This window comes from Gobio gobio (assembly GCF_949357685.1).
Source record: "Gobio gobio genome assembly, chromosome: 17".
NCBI classification, from domain to species: Eukaryota; Metazoa; Chordata; class Actinopteri; order Cypriniformes; family Gobionidae; genus Gobio; species Gobio gobio.
Genome location: NC_137110.1, coordinates 6702721 through 6720649, shown reverse-complemented (window position 1 = coordinate 6720649; position 17929 = coordinate 6702721). Strand labels below are relative to the sequence as shown.

The 17929-nt window shown below is 38.7% G+C and overlaps 1 protein-coding gene across 3 annotated transcripts in view; it reads right to left on the bottom strand.

The window, feature by feature from the left end:
• The window catches only part of mtss1 (MTSS I-BAR domain containing 1), a 94399-nt gene that overhangs the window by 31757 nt on the left and 44713 nt on the right, over positions 1–17929 (bottom strand). For all 3 annotated transcript variants that reach the window (XM_079841653.1, XM_079841651.1, XM_079841652.1), the window contains exons 4-6: positions 4331–4415; positions 4117–4208; positions 1237–1311 (exon numbers count right to left, since the gene is read on the bottom strand). In XM_079841653.1, the coding sequence (XP_079697779.1) occupies positions 1237–1311; positions 4117–4208; positions 4331–4415 (252 nt within the window). The remainder of the gene's footprint in view (positions 1–1236; positions 1312–4116; positions 4209–4330; positions 4416–17929) is intronic.

Below are 17929 nucleotides of genomic sequence, written 5' to 3'. Positions count from 1 at the left end.
AATAGGGCTTATGAGTAGCCTGGATGCCAGCCGAGTTTAGCCCCGCCCACAACATTTGAGGTGGAGACGTTCGGTCTGGACTTGATCCGTTGTGGAGCAACTATGCTGGAACCAGAGCTGTTCAGACCAATCATATTGTCAGGGCGGGCTTTATACGATGATGGACAGATGAACAACAGTAACGTAACCATCACATCACCAAAGAGCGCTTGGGTTGAATTAGTTTACTAAACGGAGAACTTGTTCGTATATGCATTCACCTTTACTATTCCTCTCAAAAATGATGACGGTGTTGCAAGTACTCCGTGTATCCTTAAATTCTTTTTTACAACACCAGCAAAGATCGTTTACACTCTTCTTCTTCTTCTTCCAGCGTGCGTGCAGATGAGTTTTGTTGACAACTATGTGTCACTCCGTTGCTCTGATTGGTTGTAGTTCTATCCAATTGAGTGCAGAGGCATTTTCTTTACTGGTTCGGTTGAAACACATCCCATAATCACAGCCCAATGGAGCAGTATCAGACTCATATTCTGACTAGAATCTGAGTATGATGACGTCAGGCTAGCTTATGAGTCTATATATATATATTTTTTTTTTAATCAAAAAAGCACATAAATTACAAAAAAAAACTAAAATGTCAATTAAAAAAATACTATGAATGTATATTAACACAAATTGTTTTGGATTTTTTTTTTTTGCAATTCAATTTTTATTTACATCAGCAAAATCTAAAGACTTTGGTAAATTATGACCTTGACTTTTTAGACAAATTTTGAGATACTCCCCCCCAAAAAAGTGCATTTGGATTTGTTGGTAAAACTATATCCTCCTCGTCATTATTGGTTAACTCTTGGCTAGACTTTGTTTTAAGTCAAGTAGTAAAAATAAGAACTCAGTGCTCAGTGCACTTTGACCAGGGGTAAGATCACCAAGGTTGATGTCATGACAACACAGGGCGTGGTATTATGACAACACAGGGTGTGGTGCCAACAGAAGTCATGGGCATGTCCTATTGAGTTTAGACAAAGAGATCTGAGGCAGTAATTTGAGAATGTGTTCAAGTACGTGTGTGTGTGTGTGTGTGTGTGTGTGTGTGTGTGTGTGTGTGTGTGTAACAAGACAACAGGACTTTATATGTAGCAACTCAGAGAACATTATTAAGACATTATTTACCCATGGCGTTCAGCCTCTGGGACTTTCATTCAATGATTTCCTATCCAAGCGGTCAGACCTTACCTTTTTTAACTTTCTTCTGCAGTTTAATGGTGTCTGAAGATTTCTTCTTGATATCTGCGCGTGCCTTCTTATATTCTAAAGAACAACACAGACCATAAAAGACGAACATTAGCCCCTTTGGTGGAAGCAAAAGATTATGTTAATTAAGGCAGTTGTTCAAATCCCTAATCTTAAATATGAGCAACAATAACTCTGCCTTCCTTAGCAAGCACTGATAATAAATTATTCACAATGATGTCAAATGAAACGACCCCTTAGCAACCCCAGACAGCCGTGTTGGAGATGCGTGGGTGTAGCCGCGCATTTAGTGGCAAGTTGCAAGGCAGCTGATTGAACGCCTATTTTATATGACATAATGGATTGTTCTTATGAATAAATGATCCATTATGAGCTGTAATATAACTGTCTGAGGGACTCCCACAGAGTTAAGAGCCATTTAATAATTAACAGAGTGCAGCTAATAGGACAGGTTATCCGACACTGATGTTTCTTGAAGGGGTGGTGATATCATCATTGTTTTTCTAGGGCTGGGTATTGACTCAAATTTCATGATTCGATTAGATTTCGATTCACAAGCTTGTGATTTGATTCGATTTTGATTCATTTGAATGTATATCAGGTAAAGCACATGGCAAATTTCCAATGAAAAAAAAAAACTAACCTAATGCTGTAAACTATATAGGGTTGGTCCTAGATCACATCAATATAATATTGAAGTTTAATATTTAATATTTATTTATAATAATAAAGTTATAATACTAACTACTCCAATTTAAATTGTGGCTGTCATAAAACCTTTTTTCAAACATATATTGAATTATGAATATGGTGCATAAGTTTAGCAAAATATATTTACCTGACTAACAAGTTGTTGAATGGCTTTTCTGAGGTAAATGTAACAGTAGTATGTGACATTGTTTACAAATTGACGTCTGTTGATTGAGCGACTACATGAAACATGATATGGATTTGGTAAGTTGTACTGTATCTTTCATAGGGTTGGGTATCGTTTGAATTTTAACAATTCCGATTCTGCTTATCGATTCAGATTCTTATCGATTCCTATTTTAGATTCCAATAGGGTAAAAAAAAAAAACTTTAAAATTATTCACATTTGTTATTTCATTGTAGCTGAATACCATGAACAAAACTTTTGCCTATGGTTTAAAAACACCATAGCAAAAAAAATAAATTTCAAATAAACAAATTAGCAAAATCACAAATAAATACATTTGAACACAGATGATTGAACTGTAATCAAATGTAAAATAACACTGCACTTTATTGATAAAATATAGGCTATACATTACAAATATAGTACAAATATAGTTAAAAGTTATTCGGTCTAGAACAGCAAGTGAATTTTCTTGTTTTAACGTTATCATAGAGACGGCATCAAGAAAATCGGCCGTCAACGACATAACTGACTGTGTTTTTCAGAGTATTTTGACTATTCATTCACTATAAAAAGCCGTTCTGTGCGCACCTGTGTAAGTGTCTGCAGCACAGAAAACAGCACGTGTGTGTGTGTGTGTGTGTGTGTGTGTGTGTGTGTGTGTGTGTGTGTGTGTGTGTGTGTGTGCGCGCGCAGCGGTAAAAAAACAAACAAACAAAAAAAAAAAAATTCACAATAAAATGCGCACACAGTAACCGATAAGCGGAATCGAAATGTGCGTTTCTTATCGAATCACCGGTTCTGCCCGATTTGGAACCGGTTCCATTTTAGAACTCGATACCCATCCCTTATCTTTCAAAATGACTTTAGATGTTCATTTATGTTTATTTCAGGATGAGAGTAGTAAAGAAGAAGAGATGATCGGTTTACGTGTGCTTATTTCCTTGATCTGCTGAAGTGGCAACAGCGATCTTTCGTGCCACACTAAAGAGCACCAAAATGAAAACAGCATAGACTAAAAGATCGATTCTTGTGATTTAAGAATCGATATCAGTTCTTAAGAAAGGAAATTGATTAAAATCGAGAAATCAATCTTTTTTTACCCAGCCCTACTGTTTCCCCTTAGGTCCACAGTGCCAAAAACAATCTTTTCTTTGCTGCTACACTAGTTCAACCAAAAATGGAAATTCTGTCATGATTTTCTCACTCCCATGTTGTTCCAAACCTGTGGTTATTATTCTTAAAATTTATATTGATTTATTTTACGATGCCTATATGAACTTTTTGGATCTTCTAAGTTTTTAACCAAAGATTTATGGGTTTGGAATGACATGACGGTGAGTAATTTTCATTTTGGGATGAACTATCCTTTTAAGACTTCGTTGTAAACCTTTTCATAGTATAATGAACTCTAATCTCAAAATATCAATAAAAACTAGATCCTTGAAGATATTACCCCTTTAAGTAACAATAAATAAATTGGTTTATAATAATAATAATTATAATTTGTTACATTTATATAGCGCTTTTCTGGGTACTAAAAGCTCTTTACATGGAAGGGGAGAATCTCCTCAACCACCACCGATGTGCAGCATCCACCTGGATAATGTGACGGCAGCTGATTGGTGGAGAGGAGACAATCAATATGGGGATGATTAGGAGGCCATGATGGACAGAGGCCAATGGGACATCCTGGGATTTTTACTGACCACAGAGAGTCAGGACCTGTTTGTGTTTATTGTTTATATGTGAAGTCTGAACATGATACTAGATATTTTTCAAGGTATTTTCTTTAATTCTGCTTGAGTTCATCAACTTTTTGTTTTCAGGTAAACTCTTCCTTTAAATTCAGCCCTACTTAGCTTGAAACACTTCCATTAAAGGATTAAAGCGATACTTTTCCTCCTGCCAACTTTTTGCACACAAAGATTAAATACTAAAGCTGTCGAATTCCGATTATATCACACAGGGAAGGAGGCCGATACCTTTGGCATGGTCTTTATCCAGCTGACTGGCAACCTTCTTCCACTCTTCAATTTTCAGTTCCAGAGGAGTGATCAAGTTATCCATGAGAGCCCTACACACACACACACAGGTTTAAGTTGTCTATACAGGTAATGCATTGTACAATACATAATCTTCATTACCAATTGAACTAATCAGCTTATGGAAAAACTAAGTAGAAGTAAATAGTCGTACGTGGTGAACAGTTTGAGCTTGTTCTCAATGCTTCGGTGTCTCATACACATCCTGGTCAAAGCTGATCCGATCTCTTTCGTCGCTCCTGGAGGGAAAAAAGAGAAAGCAAATTAATATCAATGTCCTTAATCTCACACTCTTCCATTCTGGGCTCCATCAGAAGCTGCAAAATGCCAAGAGGAAAAACACGTTGCTTAAGAGTTCTGAAAGAACAGTTTCATCACATTGTTCTCTCCTCTCTTCTCTTTAATCCTTTCTTCCCCCACTCTTTCTTTAATAAGTGGCTGAACGGGCTTCATTTGGAAACATGTCTCAGACAGCTTGCAACAGAACTCATCTTATCTTTCACAGGAATGTAAGGTTCAAACAAAGAAACACAGATTTCTCATTAATGTGGATTAAAGGAACCGTTTGCCCAAAAATGAAACCATGATTTTCTCATTCACTCCAAACCCCTGTGACTTACTTTCTTTCAACTGATTCATTGATAAGATCTTGCTGAAAAGAATGAGTTGCTCACAAGACAGAAGACATATGGTGAACGAGTCATATGGACTACTTGAAATCATCAGTTGCACTTTAATGTAACTGCACGGAAAAAAAAGTATGGAAAAGAGTGAAACTTTCTTCCACGGAAGAAGAAAAGTCAGTCCTACTGGTTTGGAATGACATGAAGGTGAGTGAATAACGGCAGAAATATCATTCCATTGAGGTGGGTAATTACGTTACTGCACTGAGGATCTGTAAAAGAGCACATTTGACCTAGTTTCGTTTAGCACAGGCCTTGTACCTGCATCAGGGCATTCTGACCCAGAAGAGGGAGGACAGGACACATTTAGACATCTTGACCGAGTAGCATTTCCTCTCTAAATACAAAACATCTTTAAAAAATTTGGTTGAGTAATATTTATTAACAACTAGGGGTGTGATGAGATTTCTCGTCGAGGTGAAAAGCTTGCGTCTTATTGTCATGACGGAGTGTGAGGGTGAAGTTAGGATAGAATATGACAAGTTTTGCTTTTTATAGAAATAAAAACTATTTAATTCAGGAGGATAACAGTCGCTTCAATTCCATCAGCTCATCCAAGAGCGCAGCACTGATCACGTGACGAGAAAACGAGCGTGTGTTATGAGTGTGTGTTCTGTGTTAGTGAAGCGCTCGCATTGAGCGTGCGTTACATGTTAGGGGACTAGATCGTGGCGGAGGATTCGTTGCGCAGCAGAAGCGTCAGACTTATATTTTAAAATGCCTTCAGCACCACCGCTCCCTATTCACAGAGTTCGCACGATCGCCAAATCGAAAGTGAAAGTAAATGGGAGCACGCATTCAAACGCGATTTCAATACGTTAACGCTGTTTGAAAGCGGCTCCCTGAGGCATGCAAATATCTCCCAATATTAATTTCTTAAAAATACTATATAAAAATCTTGTCTTGTCTCGTGAGATAAGCGTCTCGTCACACCTCTATTAACAAGTACTTACTATAGGATTTGGTTGAGGGACAGTTGCATGTAATTATGCATAACTGTTACTCTTATTACTATGGTAAGTACATGTAACATATGTAACAAGGACACTGTCAAATAAAGTGTTAGCAAAATTATTTTAAAAAATGAAAATAGGAGCAATTGAGCTGGGAACTAAGGAAAAATGTATTCTTAATTCCGTACAGTTAATATACAAATTATATATAATATAATACACTACTGTTCAAAAATCAGTAAGATGGTTTTTAAGAAATTAATATTTATTCAGCAAAGACGCATTCAATTGATTAAAAGTGACACTAAATATACAATATTACAAAAGATTTCTATTTCAAACAAATGCTGTTCTTTTGAACTTTCTATTCATCAAAGAATCAGCCTATTAGAATGATTTCTGAAGGATCATGTGACACTTAACACATGCTTTGCCATCACAAGAATAAATGACATTAAAAATATATATATTTCACAATTAGTACAGTGTTTTTTTATGTATTGAATTGAATAAGCTATTAAAAACACTCATAATGCACAGTTTTATGTAAACCTCTTCAGTGTCGTAATATTGAGTAATAAGTGCTGCGGACCCAAACTTTTAAGCAGGTCAATTACTTTGCTTCTGCATAATCACACTAATGCATCACTGCACCAAACCCCCCAGCATGCCAGGAGAGCACTGCACATTTATCAAGAGAGCGCTCACACAAACCCCTTTCCACAGACACTGTGCCAGAAAAATCCGCTCTTCCACGCCCCCTCAAGCATATGCACTCATTATCTTTGGTTAGTAACAACTCCGCTTAGCCAGAGCAAAACTAGATTGCTCCCATTATACACGGGAAGCTTCTTCATCTAGCTAAAATTCATTTATTTAGCAATACAATGTGTTCGTTATGAATAGTATTCATTATAACACAATGATTCCCTTGCCTTTCCAAGTATTCTCTTTCTAGGTAAGGAAAACATTTTAGGGCCACACACACACACACACACACACACACACACACACACTGTTGGACTTTCTTTGACTTTTTCCAACCTAAAGTCAGCTAAGGAAAGGAAAACAAAAAGATGCTTCAACACTAGTACAGCTGAGAAGCACAGCCAAAAAAAAGCTATATATTCTACTATTCCCTTGATAACAGCTGAGGTAAACATCTGGGAAATGCATAGACTAGACTGGCTTACTGTTAGCCCGTATGATACATTACTCTCTGAATAATTCTGATTACAAAACCTGATAAACTAGTTAGATTATGCATTACATCGCAATCATACATCCATTAGCCCGCCCACCCATAAACACATAAAAGGTCACATTATCTGATGAGTCGGAAACTCGAAATCACATAATTGCTATTAAAATATTTGACCCGGTGAGTCACAGTAAAAATAAATTAAGTTAAGACCGGGCAAACAGTCTCAGTGCTGCCATTAACCAATCGAATTAGATATGGTTTAAACTGGACTGCTGACCGTGTTTGAACAGGATGTAGTTGGCACAATATGCAAATTGTGCACAGAACAAGTGCTCTTATTGGCTGTAAAACCTGCCATTCATCTGCTGTTAACATTTACTTCTCCTTTGTTTTCATTCTCTCAAATCACTGAGTCCTCTTCAAAATAAGCAAGCGTTTAATTGAAACAAAAGTGTAAAGGAACACAACACTGGCTTTGAAAGTGGACTCTTATAGGAAGAAAAGGGTCTCAATCCAATTCTCGCTCACAATAATGCAATGATTCAATTCAATATTAGAATTCTATTATATAACAATAATGTATGTCCATCCAAATTTAAAGCATAAAAATGAACTTGAAGAAAGATATTTCACTTTCTGTGTGTAGTAGCTCCTCATTGCAATTTTGGAGAAATGCTGCCAACTTCTCAATTTTCCCACACAACCGGTTATCATTGAGCTACATAAGCACGGTAACGTAAATATATACTATATATGTATTACATAACGTGCAATAACACGCAAGTAAAGTGAACCTTGCATGCATAATTCGAGTAAAAATTCCAATGTTTGAGCATTAACAACAGTCCAAATTCACACTTTGAGAGACCCTACATACACTGATCAGGCATAACATTATGGTCCCCCTTTTGCTGCCAAAACATCCCTGACCCATCGAGGCATAGACTCCACTAGACCCCTGAAGGTGTGCTGTGGGATCCAACACCAAGATGTTAGCAGTGGATCCTTTAAGTCCTGTAAGATGCGAGCTTGCCTTCATCCCATAGTGCATCCTGGTGCCATGTGCCATCCGCATTCGCAACAAACTGCGATGCACTGTATTCTGACACCTTTCTATCAGAACCAGCATTAACTTCTTGAGCAGTTTGAGCTCCAGTAGCTCGTCTGTTTGATCAGACCACACGGGCCACGTGCATCAATGAGCCTCGGCCGCCCATGACCCTGTCGCCGGTTCTCTACTGTTCCTTCATTGGAGCACTTTTGATAGAGACTGACCACTGCAGACCGGGAACACCCCACAAGAGCTGCAGTTTTGGAGATGCTCTGACCCAGTCGTCTAGCCATCACAATCTGGCCCTTGTCAAACTCGCTCAAATCCTTACGCTTGCCCATTTTTCCTGCTTCTAACACATCAACTTTTTGGACAAAATGTTCACTTGCTGCCTAATATATCCCACCCACTAACAGGTGAAGAGATGAAGAGATAATCAGTGTTATTCACTTCACCTGTTATGCCTGATCTGTGTATATATCTCTCATTAAAATTTAATACATTACTATTACCTGAAGTCAATTCTATTATCCTATAACTGAAGTAAATTCTTGGTACTGTTCTCATTTTTCCATTGAAGTTCTTCATAAAACGACATCTCTGTGACTGTCCTTCCTGGTATGCGTTTCCCCGGTCTATAGCCGGGCCAGCAAATATGTGCTCTCTAAAATCTGAATGTTCCTCCAGCAGGAGTTTGACTAGACATGTCATATCATGCACCCCACTGGTCTTTTTGTTGCTGTGAGCAAGATGCATGATCTTCAGCGCAACAACTACTGCCACAAACTGGTCTCTGTTGATGTTTTTGAAGTCGGCTGGGCAGGTGGGACGTCACACCCTGACGCCTCGGGCTGACGCTCAACGAGTCACATTACTGTCACGGCATTTCCCACGCAAGAACTCAACACGTTATTTGCTGTGGGGTTGAACTGACACATTTCAAATGTCTCTGATGTCAATCAACCAAATAAAGGGAGTTCAAAAGAGACAAACTTTGTAAAAACATACTCCAACGCTATAATTACAGGTGTTTTGAGTATAAACCCCTTTTAAAGGGAGACAGACCGTCAAAAAAAAGAGTTGCCAATTCAAAAACAGTGTGAAATTTGTTTTTCCCTTTATTAACTACTCTTAAGAATAACAGCTCAAGCAGATTGCACCATTCTGTATAGTCTTGGGATAAAACTTAACGCCTTGCCAATTTTCCAGCCACATTAAAAGCAACTGTTATGCTTCGTGGAAACCACAATAGGGAGCATTCAATTAATTTAACCGCTCGTTACTGTCTGAAGCAGATTCATCTATCTTTTGTGGCTATGTTTTCAAAACATTACCAAACAATTGCATACAACTTTTTAAAGGGGTGATGAATAGAGAAATCAACTTTCCCTTGAGCCTTTGATATATAAAAGTTCATCGTGATGTAAGAATATCCTGTAAGTTTCAAAGCTGAAAATGTCCTTGTTAGTCAAAGAAAAGCTTTTATTGACACCAGGCCCAGAAAACGAGAGATCTCAGAATATGTCGACCACTGACGCCATAGGATGGAGCTAAACGGATCGCGCTACCGAGCAATAAGCATGCCGGTTCCAGCTCTCGTGCGTAAAACATTGCGCGTTTGCTCACTTCATTTCATTGCAGAATCGACTGTAAACAAGATACAGGTCGAGACTGGATTTGCAGACATATTGAGATTAAAACACAATGCTTTGCCTTCTATATTGGATCCGACAGGAACGGTGCAACACACTTATGTGAGTAAAACATGTTTTTTATGTGTTACAGATCGTTTGATATCTATTGATTACATACCGTAGCACGCGGTCACAGGCTGGAGGTGGTGTTATTGGTTCATTCGTGATCAGACTCGGACTTGTAACGCCAATGCTCGCAAAGGCCAATGTCCCGGGGCTATGTGTTTTTCAGACGGGCTACCAAAAAGTATCTTAAATAGTGAAATAACATTCCTTTCTGTGTGTATGTACGGGTCACGGTTATTCAAAGATCGGGCGGGCCAAGTAATACAAAAAAAACATTCCAATCAATCGCGGGTGGATGAGAGATGAATCATTGTGTTTGTTTGATAAAGGCATTTCGCGAGTCCTGTGAGCGTTTCCCCAGACGCTTTCAAAACAATCCCCACATGGATGAGGGAGCTGAAGCTCATTAAATATGCAAATCTTATCCAATCCTAGCCGTGGGCCTTTACTTCAAAGTCTTCGGTGCGGCACGCCCATCAAAACCGAGCGTTTTTCAGAGAGCCTCAAAACCATGGCAGAAAATAGCCAATTACTTATTCATTATGATGTTTCTGAATGTAAAAACCACGCGAACATCATAAGTTGACCTCAGACAACAGTATAAAAAAATTAAAAAAGCCAGTTCATGACCCGTTTAAACCAGGTGGGATGCAACACCTGTTCTGGCACATTCATTGAGATCTGTAGGGTCGAATCTAGCTCCAAATTGTTTCCAAATCAATTTGCAGTTCTCTCTCTCGTTATATAAATCTGGGGGCAAAATGATGGAGATAAAGAAGGTAGCATATTTATACTGAGCTGGGAGCCAGTTTGTGATTTCTGTTCCAATTATAAAAGCAAGGTTATTCAGATATACACCAAATTTTACTTTTATAATGCACTAACAAGGCCTGGTTGATATCAGAATCAAGCATTAATCACAATACTTTTGGATAAATATTTGGAGATTATATTATTATATGTTATGTCATAACAATTTATTGTATTTGTTTTTTGTTTTCTTTATACAACATCCATTTTATATTGTGTATAATAATACTATACCCTACAGATATAAAATACACATTTAAATATAAAGCCCAAACAAGACCGATGAAAAAATCTTGCATGAATCAAATACAAATCTAGTCTTTCTGAAACCACATTAAAACGTTCAAGCATTCGGATCTGTGTGTCCAATACAAAAAGGTTCTTCACTGCCAATATGATGTATGATCCCCATTAAACCTCTTAATCACACAAAGACGGTCTTTATCACTGACGGAGAGACTTACGTTTCCGTCAGCACTCAAATACTTTCCACTCGCTTGTGCCGTTAGAAAAGAGTGCATAACTCAACATAAATCCAAGCCTTTGCACACAACCTCAGAAGAACAACACGCTCAGTAACGCACACCTAACTGCCGGCCTCATCACCTTAAACGGTCAAAACCGTGTTTGCTCAAGAGCAATAAACTTTTCCACGTTTTCCTCAATGGAAAAGCTTTCGCTCAGCCACAATTTAATTCCCCCTGCACGTAAGCTGGCTGCATGAAGAGCGCTAAAGAGGACAGAAAGAGCATTGGGCCAGCATTCACTGCGTTCCGTTTCAATCTCAGCTTCTCTGTTGAGTTTTCTGACCGCGGGTCAGTCACAATATATTCATTCAGATAGAGCGAGAGGCCTGAAGAATGAAACCTTAGTTAACAAGCACTCACTGCTGTCTGTGATATGATGCTTAAAAGAGGCCATTCTGTGGACAAAGACCACCATTCACACAGACACGGCACACCTTGATCACACACGCACACACACACACACACACAATGACAGCCACTCGTAGTCACGTGTACAGAGATGGCTAAAGTTTGGGTACTTTGGTTGCAAGTCAGTATAAAAAAAACATCAATGTCTACAGCAGATTAGTTTTTCTTGTAGTGTAATATTAATACAAAATAAGTAAAAAACATTTAATACATAATTAAATGGTATAAGACACTGAAGTAGTATTAACTTCCATTTGTAAAAGTAATCAGTATAAGGTAAAGAGACACCTATAGAGAATTAAAAATAATGAATTACATGCAGGTTTACAGGTCAGATCAGAGCTTTTCAGTGCTGATGCGCTTAAAACATTGACTATACTTCAGTTCAACCAAATTCAATGAAGATCAATAGCTTTCAGGGAAATGTTTCGCAAGGTGCGCATGCTCCCACAAACTTTCCGCAGCCCAAGATCTTGTTAAACACAACGTTGCATCAGAATATCATCCACCTAAACTTTGCTACTGGGAGAGATTCAGTGATAAAACATTACATGTCCCTCCTCAGGGTTCACAGACTATTTCACTGTAATGTCATCAGCCAGCGAACACCAGAGGTCTACACTCCCAGCTGGTCTCCTTGAAAAACTGCTGAACCTTAATGACCCCACATGAGGAAGTGAAATATTAAGAGTGCCTTAACAAAGCAGGTTTTTTCCCCATGCAAATCTGATTAGCATTATAGCATGAATCCGTTAAGAGCATTACACAATGCTGCACTTTTCTCAGCAGTGTTAAGGCCTGTTTGCATCAAATCTAAATGCACAGATATGACACCAAAGTATATACGAATGTTTTTTTTGTACTGTAAATTGTTTATAAAAATGTATATTTATCACATAATAATTATTAGTTATAATATAGTAAGAATTATTATATAAAAATGGAACTTTATAATATATATATTTGAACAATTTAATGTATTTTTCAGCATCAAAAAATAAAATTAATAATAATAATAATATTTCATATGCATTATCTTGTTATACACCGATCAGGCATAACATTATGACCGGCGAATAACACTGATTATCTCTTCATCACGGCACCTGTTAGTGGGTGGGATATATTAGGCAGCAAGTGAACATTTTGTCCTCAAAGTTGATGTGTTAGAAGCAGGAAAAAGGGGCAAGCGTAAGGATTTGAGCGAGTTTGACAAGGGCCAAATTGTGATGGCTAGACGACTGGGTCAGAGCATCTCCAAAACTGCTGCTCTAGTGGGGTGTTCCCGGTCTCCAAATTCCCCAGATCTCAATCCAATCGAGCATCTGTGGGATGTGCCGAACAAACTAGCCCGATCCGCGGAGGCCCCGCCTAGAAACTTACAGGACTTACAGGATCTGCTGCTAACATCTTGGTGCCAGATACCACAGCACACCTTCAAGGATCTAGGGGAGTCCATGCCTCGACGGGTCAGGGCTGTTTTGGCAGGACCAACACAATATAAGGCATGTGGTCATAATGTTATGCCTGATTGGTGTATAATCTTATACGCGTCTTTCGTGACAAAAACATGATGTGAACAGGCTTTAAAATGTCAAGAAATGGTAAATATATGCAGGTAAACATTGAAATATTCTCTATAGGGGTCAATTAGCTAGTCTAAATCTTATTCTATCTGGTCCGAGGGAAGATATCTACATTCAGAACAAGTGTATTAGTAAGAAATTCAAGTAGAAATCACATCGAGAGAGGCATTCCTCCCTCTTCAACAGCACTGAGTTCAGAATCATGTGATGTCAGATGAAGGTGCAATACAAGGAAAAGCTCTTGTCTATATAAGGCATCTTAGTCAATGAAGGCTGACCCTGTAGCAGATCAGCTAGAGGCAACGTCAGCAGAATTGCCAGCCGTCCTGCGTGGACTTCAAGGACCAGTGGACTGAAGAGTTGCCAATTCAGCTTCATTCAGGTCATGTGTGCCCTTCAGGGGATAATGAATTGCAAATCTCTTCAAGGAAGCATGTACATGCACACAAACCCTCCCAGATGCACGCAAAACCCAATATGCACCATTATTACTCGGGAAACAGCAGCTGAACTGATCTATAGCATGTAAGGTGCCATTTTTCACCCCCCAAAAACCTAAAACAAAGCCCTAGTCAAACTATTTTCCTAGTGACATCATGCCCCATAATTTCACTTAAGTGTCGTGGAACCTCCCGAAAGTTACTACTGTTTTCTGTGCTGTGTTCAAATTCAAACCAAAAATAGTTGAAGCCTGAGACAGAGCGGTCACAGGTCATTTCACTGGGGGCCAGCGTGTTTCCAAAGGAAATGGCCAGTGGCTTGCCTTCCCCACCAAGGTCGGGACACTCTCGTAAACCACGTCTGGGGACAAACTTCCTCCCTAAACTGACTTTAAATGATCTGTCACGGCATACCAAGGCGTTTCAAGTCCTTCCTGACCTTTAGGCGTTGTCTGTATTATCCTGTCTTAATATATAGCACAAACGTGCAAAATTTTTGTCTAAAATGTCAAACTCTTTTCACGTGAGCATTAGAACTGTGGAACAGACTCCTCTTACTTATGTGCGCTATCATTCCCCAAATCTGAAAATAACTAGGGATGTCATAGGTTGGCAGGAGGGTTTTAAACACATACCACCATATCAGCTAGCTGAGAGCTGGCAAGTCTCTCCAACTGAGTGAAACTAAGAAAGAGCCCAGGAAAAGTCACTTTTGTTTTGTGAGAAGATTATGGTGTAGGAAGGCTGGCATGGTCAAACTCACTGAACTTCATATGGTGCCTATGCTAGGTGGAAACTAGGGCTGTAATCAACCCAAGAAAATCTTGGTCGCCTGAAGTCCTGAAATTTGACTAAAAATCGACTAAAAATTACGTTAGGAAAAAAAAAGTTAAATTAATTAGCTGCGCACTGTGTGCAGCACTTGGTAGCCTTGATGTCTACCTAAATGAATTATAAATAAACATAAAAAACTAGTAGGCTATTTGCAGTATATTATTTTGCACTGAAATGAGTCTGACACACGAGTCTGTCGGCTCTGACAGCGTTGCATCACGTGCACCCGCGCAATATCATAGCCTATGATTTCCAAATATATAGTACTGTTGTCAACTAGTGATATCATCACAAGAACTTTTGAGGAATATAAAATATTATATAATAACTGACAGACACTATCATTTCAGCCGCTCTGTGCAGCTCGAACATAGGAGCTCAGCTCAGCTTCACGGCTGAGAACCGAATAGACTATTAACTTGAAGCTTTTACTCTTAAACACAAAAGGCACATCCACTTTAATAAAAAAGGAATATTTATTAAACAAGCCAGATCAAAAGCAGAAAAAACGCTCACAATTAAATAAATAATATACAGCAAAGCCTACTTCAATCTGTCTCGTTTCTCCAGTGGGTTGGGCTAATCCAAAAGAAGTGAAAACAAGGGGGGTGTTCTGAAGACAGACTGTTACCTGTGAAACAGGGGTGCTCTGAAAACACCCCCATTAGCAATTAGTGCTTTCCACCTGATGAAATGAACGCGGCAAAACTGACGGTACAGATCCACTTTTGTGGCACGACTGAAGCGTGGTGTTGTGACGCTTTGCCTCATGTGTATGTTGATGGGTTCAACTGATTCATTTGCATAAAGGTGGGCTTCGGCCAGCTTTTTTGACGCGTGGCATTTGTTCAAAAAGCAAAACTGATGAAATGAACGTGCCAAAACGAATGAAAAGAACGCGGCAAAAAATCCACCAAATTTGAAAATAAGAAATTTGGTAGAGCCAGAACGTATCGACTAATCGACTGGGTGATTACAGCCCTAGTGGAAACCGTATTAGATCATTTTTAGTATAGGAATTTAGCATTTAAAACAGGCATCAACATGATAACCTTCAAATAAATGGTCTTAATTTCATATTAACACCAGCCTGAATGCCAAAATGACATACTTAAAGTTTGGGGTCAGTAAGATTTTCTTTAAAGAAATTAATACTTTTATTCAGCAAGGATGAATACATTTGTAATGTATAATTTTTTTAGGCATCACTGGTGCTCCTCTTCAGTGGTGAACTTCATATCTATCAGACAGACAGCAATTTGTTAGGATAGGTAAGGATCGATCCCGCACCGTTACCATCTCTCATGGTGTACCTCAAGGTTCTGTCCTTGGTCCTCTTTTATTTCTCATTTATGTGCTGCCACTACGTCAAACGGCATGGTCTGAACTTTCATAGTTACGCTGATGATATTCAAATTTATTTCACGGTTAAACCCAACTCAGCTTGTCTACCTGCTTCTGTTAACTCTTGCCTTCAGGAATTTAAAACCTGGATGACTGATAACTTCTTACAGCTTAATGTTGGTACAAAATTGGCCCTAAAACACAGAGTTTACCCCGACATGACATTTTCATTGGTATTGATGGTGTCCAGAATAGGCCTTCAAAAACTGTGCGAAATCTGGGAGTATTGATCGACTCCACATTATGTTTTGACTCACATATTGGTCAGATTGTTAAATCATGTTTTTTCCACTTGCCAAATATTGTTTGAATCTGCCGCTCCCTTAACTTTGGAGATGCTGAAACTGTTATCCACACTTTTATAACCTCCAGATTGGTCTACTGTAACAGCTTCCCCACCAAAGCTATACATCGCCTTCAAATGGTGCAAAACTCTGCTGCCCGTGCTCTTACATTTAATAAAAAAATCTGCACACATCACTCCCATCCTTTACCGACTTCACTGGCTTCCTGTGGCCAGTCGTATCCAGTTTAAACTGTTAGTTTTAGTTTATAAAGCCAGTCATGGCCCCACACCCCAATACCTTGGCTTGCTGAGTTAGTGCAACCATATGTTCCTGCCCGGACCCTCAGATCTAGCAATGATAATTTGCTTGTCGTACCCAAGTATAAACTCTCTACTGTGGGTGGTAGGGCTTTTAGTGTTATAGGCCCTAAGCTATGGAATAAGCTGCCCCCTAATCTTCATACCACCCCTACTCTACAGACCTTCAAGTTCCAACTTAAAACGGCTCAGTACCTCTCTGCCTTCCACTTTCTCATTTTTATGTTATATGATTACTTTATTGTATTTAATGTTCTCTTTGATTCTATAACGTCTTATGTTAATTATCTGTAGTTTGTTGTCTCCATCTGCTTGTTTATTTGTGATAAGCAGGCTGACTATTACTTTGCTTGTCTATTGATTGTACTATTGTACTACTTTGTGAAGCGACCTTGGGTTCTTGAAAGGCGCTAAGAAAAAAAAAAAACAATCTCAAACATTTGAATGTTACTGTAAAATGTTTGTTCCTCATACAAAGCATTATTTATATACTCATGAGTCAGAGTGAATTCTATAGAATTAATCTAGACTGCTTTTATGGTGCCTGGATGTCCTCTTTGGACCTTCAGTCTGTGGTTACTGCATGTTGTCATTGCATGCAGCCGTTTTTGGGTGAACTAATCCTTTAAAGCAAAAAAAAGAAACACTATTTTTAAACTTTACTTTTAAAAGCTACAGTCACTGGGTAAAACAATCACTTATTTCAAGCCACATAAGCTTGCTTCTTATATGCAGACTTGAGATTTTTGCTTGAAAAGCACATATGGAAAGAGGAAGTTCTCCACTGGATCACAGGGTTGGGTTTGTACCACTTGGTTCCTTTCTCCATGTGAGTCATGGAGGCCCCACTTAGCCACAAGCCTCAAAACAAGATAAAAGCTCTAGGCAGTTTGTGTTCCAAATGATCACTGGGTCGACTGAGTTCGAAACATCCGCCACACAAACGCCCTACGCAGTGGTTGCGTTAGACTTTCTCGTTGTTTGTTATTATGACAGTCAGGGTCATAAAAATACATATTTTAATGATAAGACATTTTAACAGCTTTTGATTTTGTTAACATTTTCCTTTTCAATCATGAACATACAGAACAAGCACACGGGGCTAGATCATGCACTTAGCTGGTCGGATTATGTATTTATTTATGAAGAGAACAGATGAACCAAGACTGTACGTCAATTTTCATGGTCAACAGATGAATGTATTTTTTTATTTCCACCGGGGTCACTAAAAGAGTGCCTGATGAATATGAACAACTCAAATACAAAATACAATTACGATTAAAATATCAACAAAATGCGTAAAAAATAAACTGAACGAACTCAATTGACTATCTTTATCTGCCTGTACTCAAACCTTCCTCCTGGTCCACATGGACTTTAACTGGCTGCTCTCGCCTGTGCCAGTGACTGATAAACGTTGTCTGTTGTTTGTCATTCATCCTCCCTCACATCCGCATCAGTCCCTCTTTCTTCACCTCTTTTATCAACA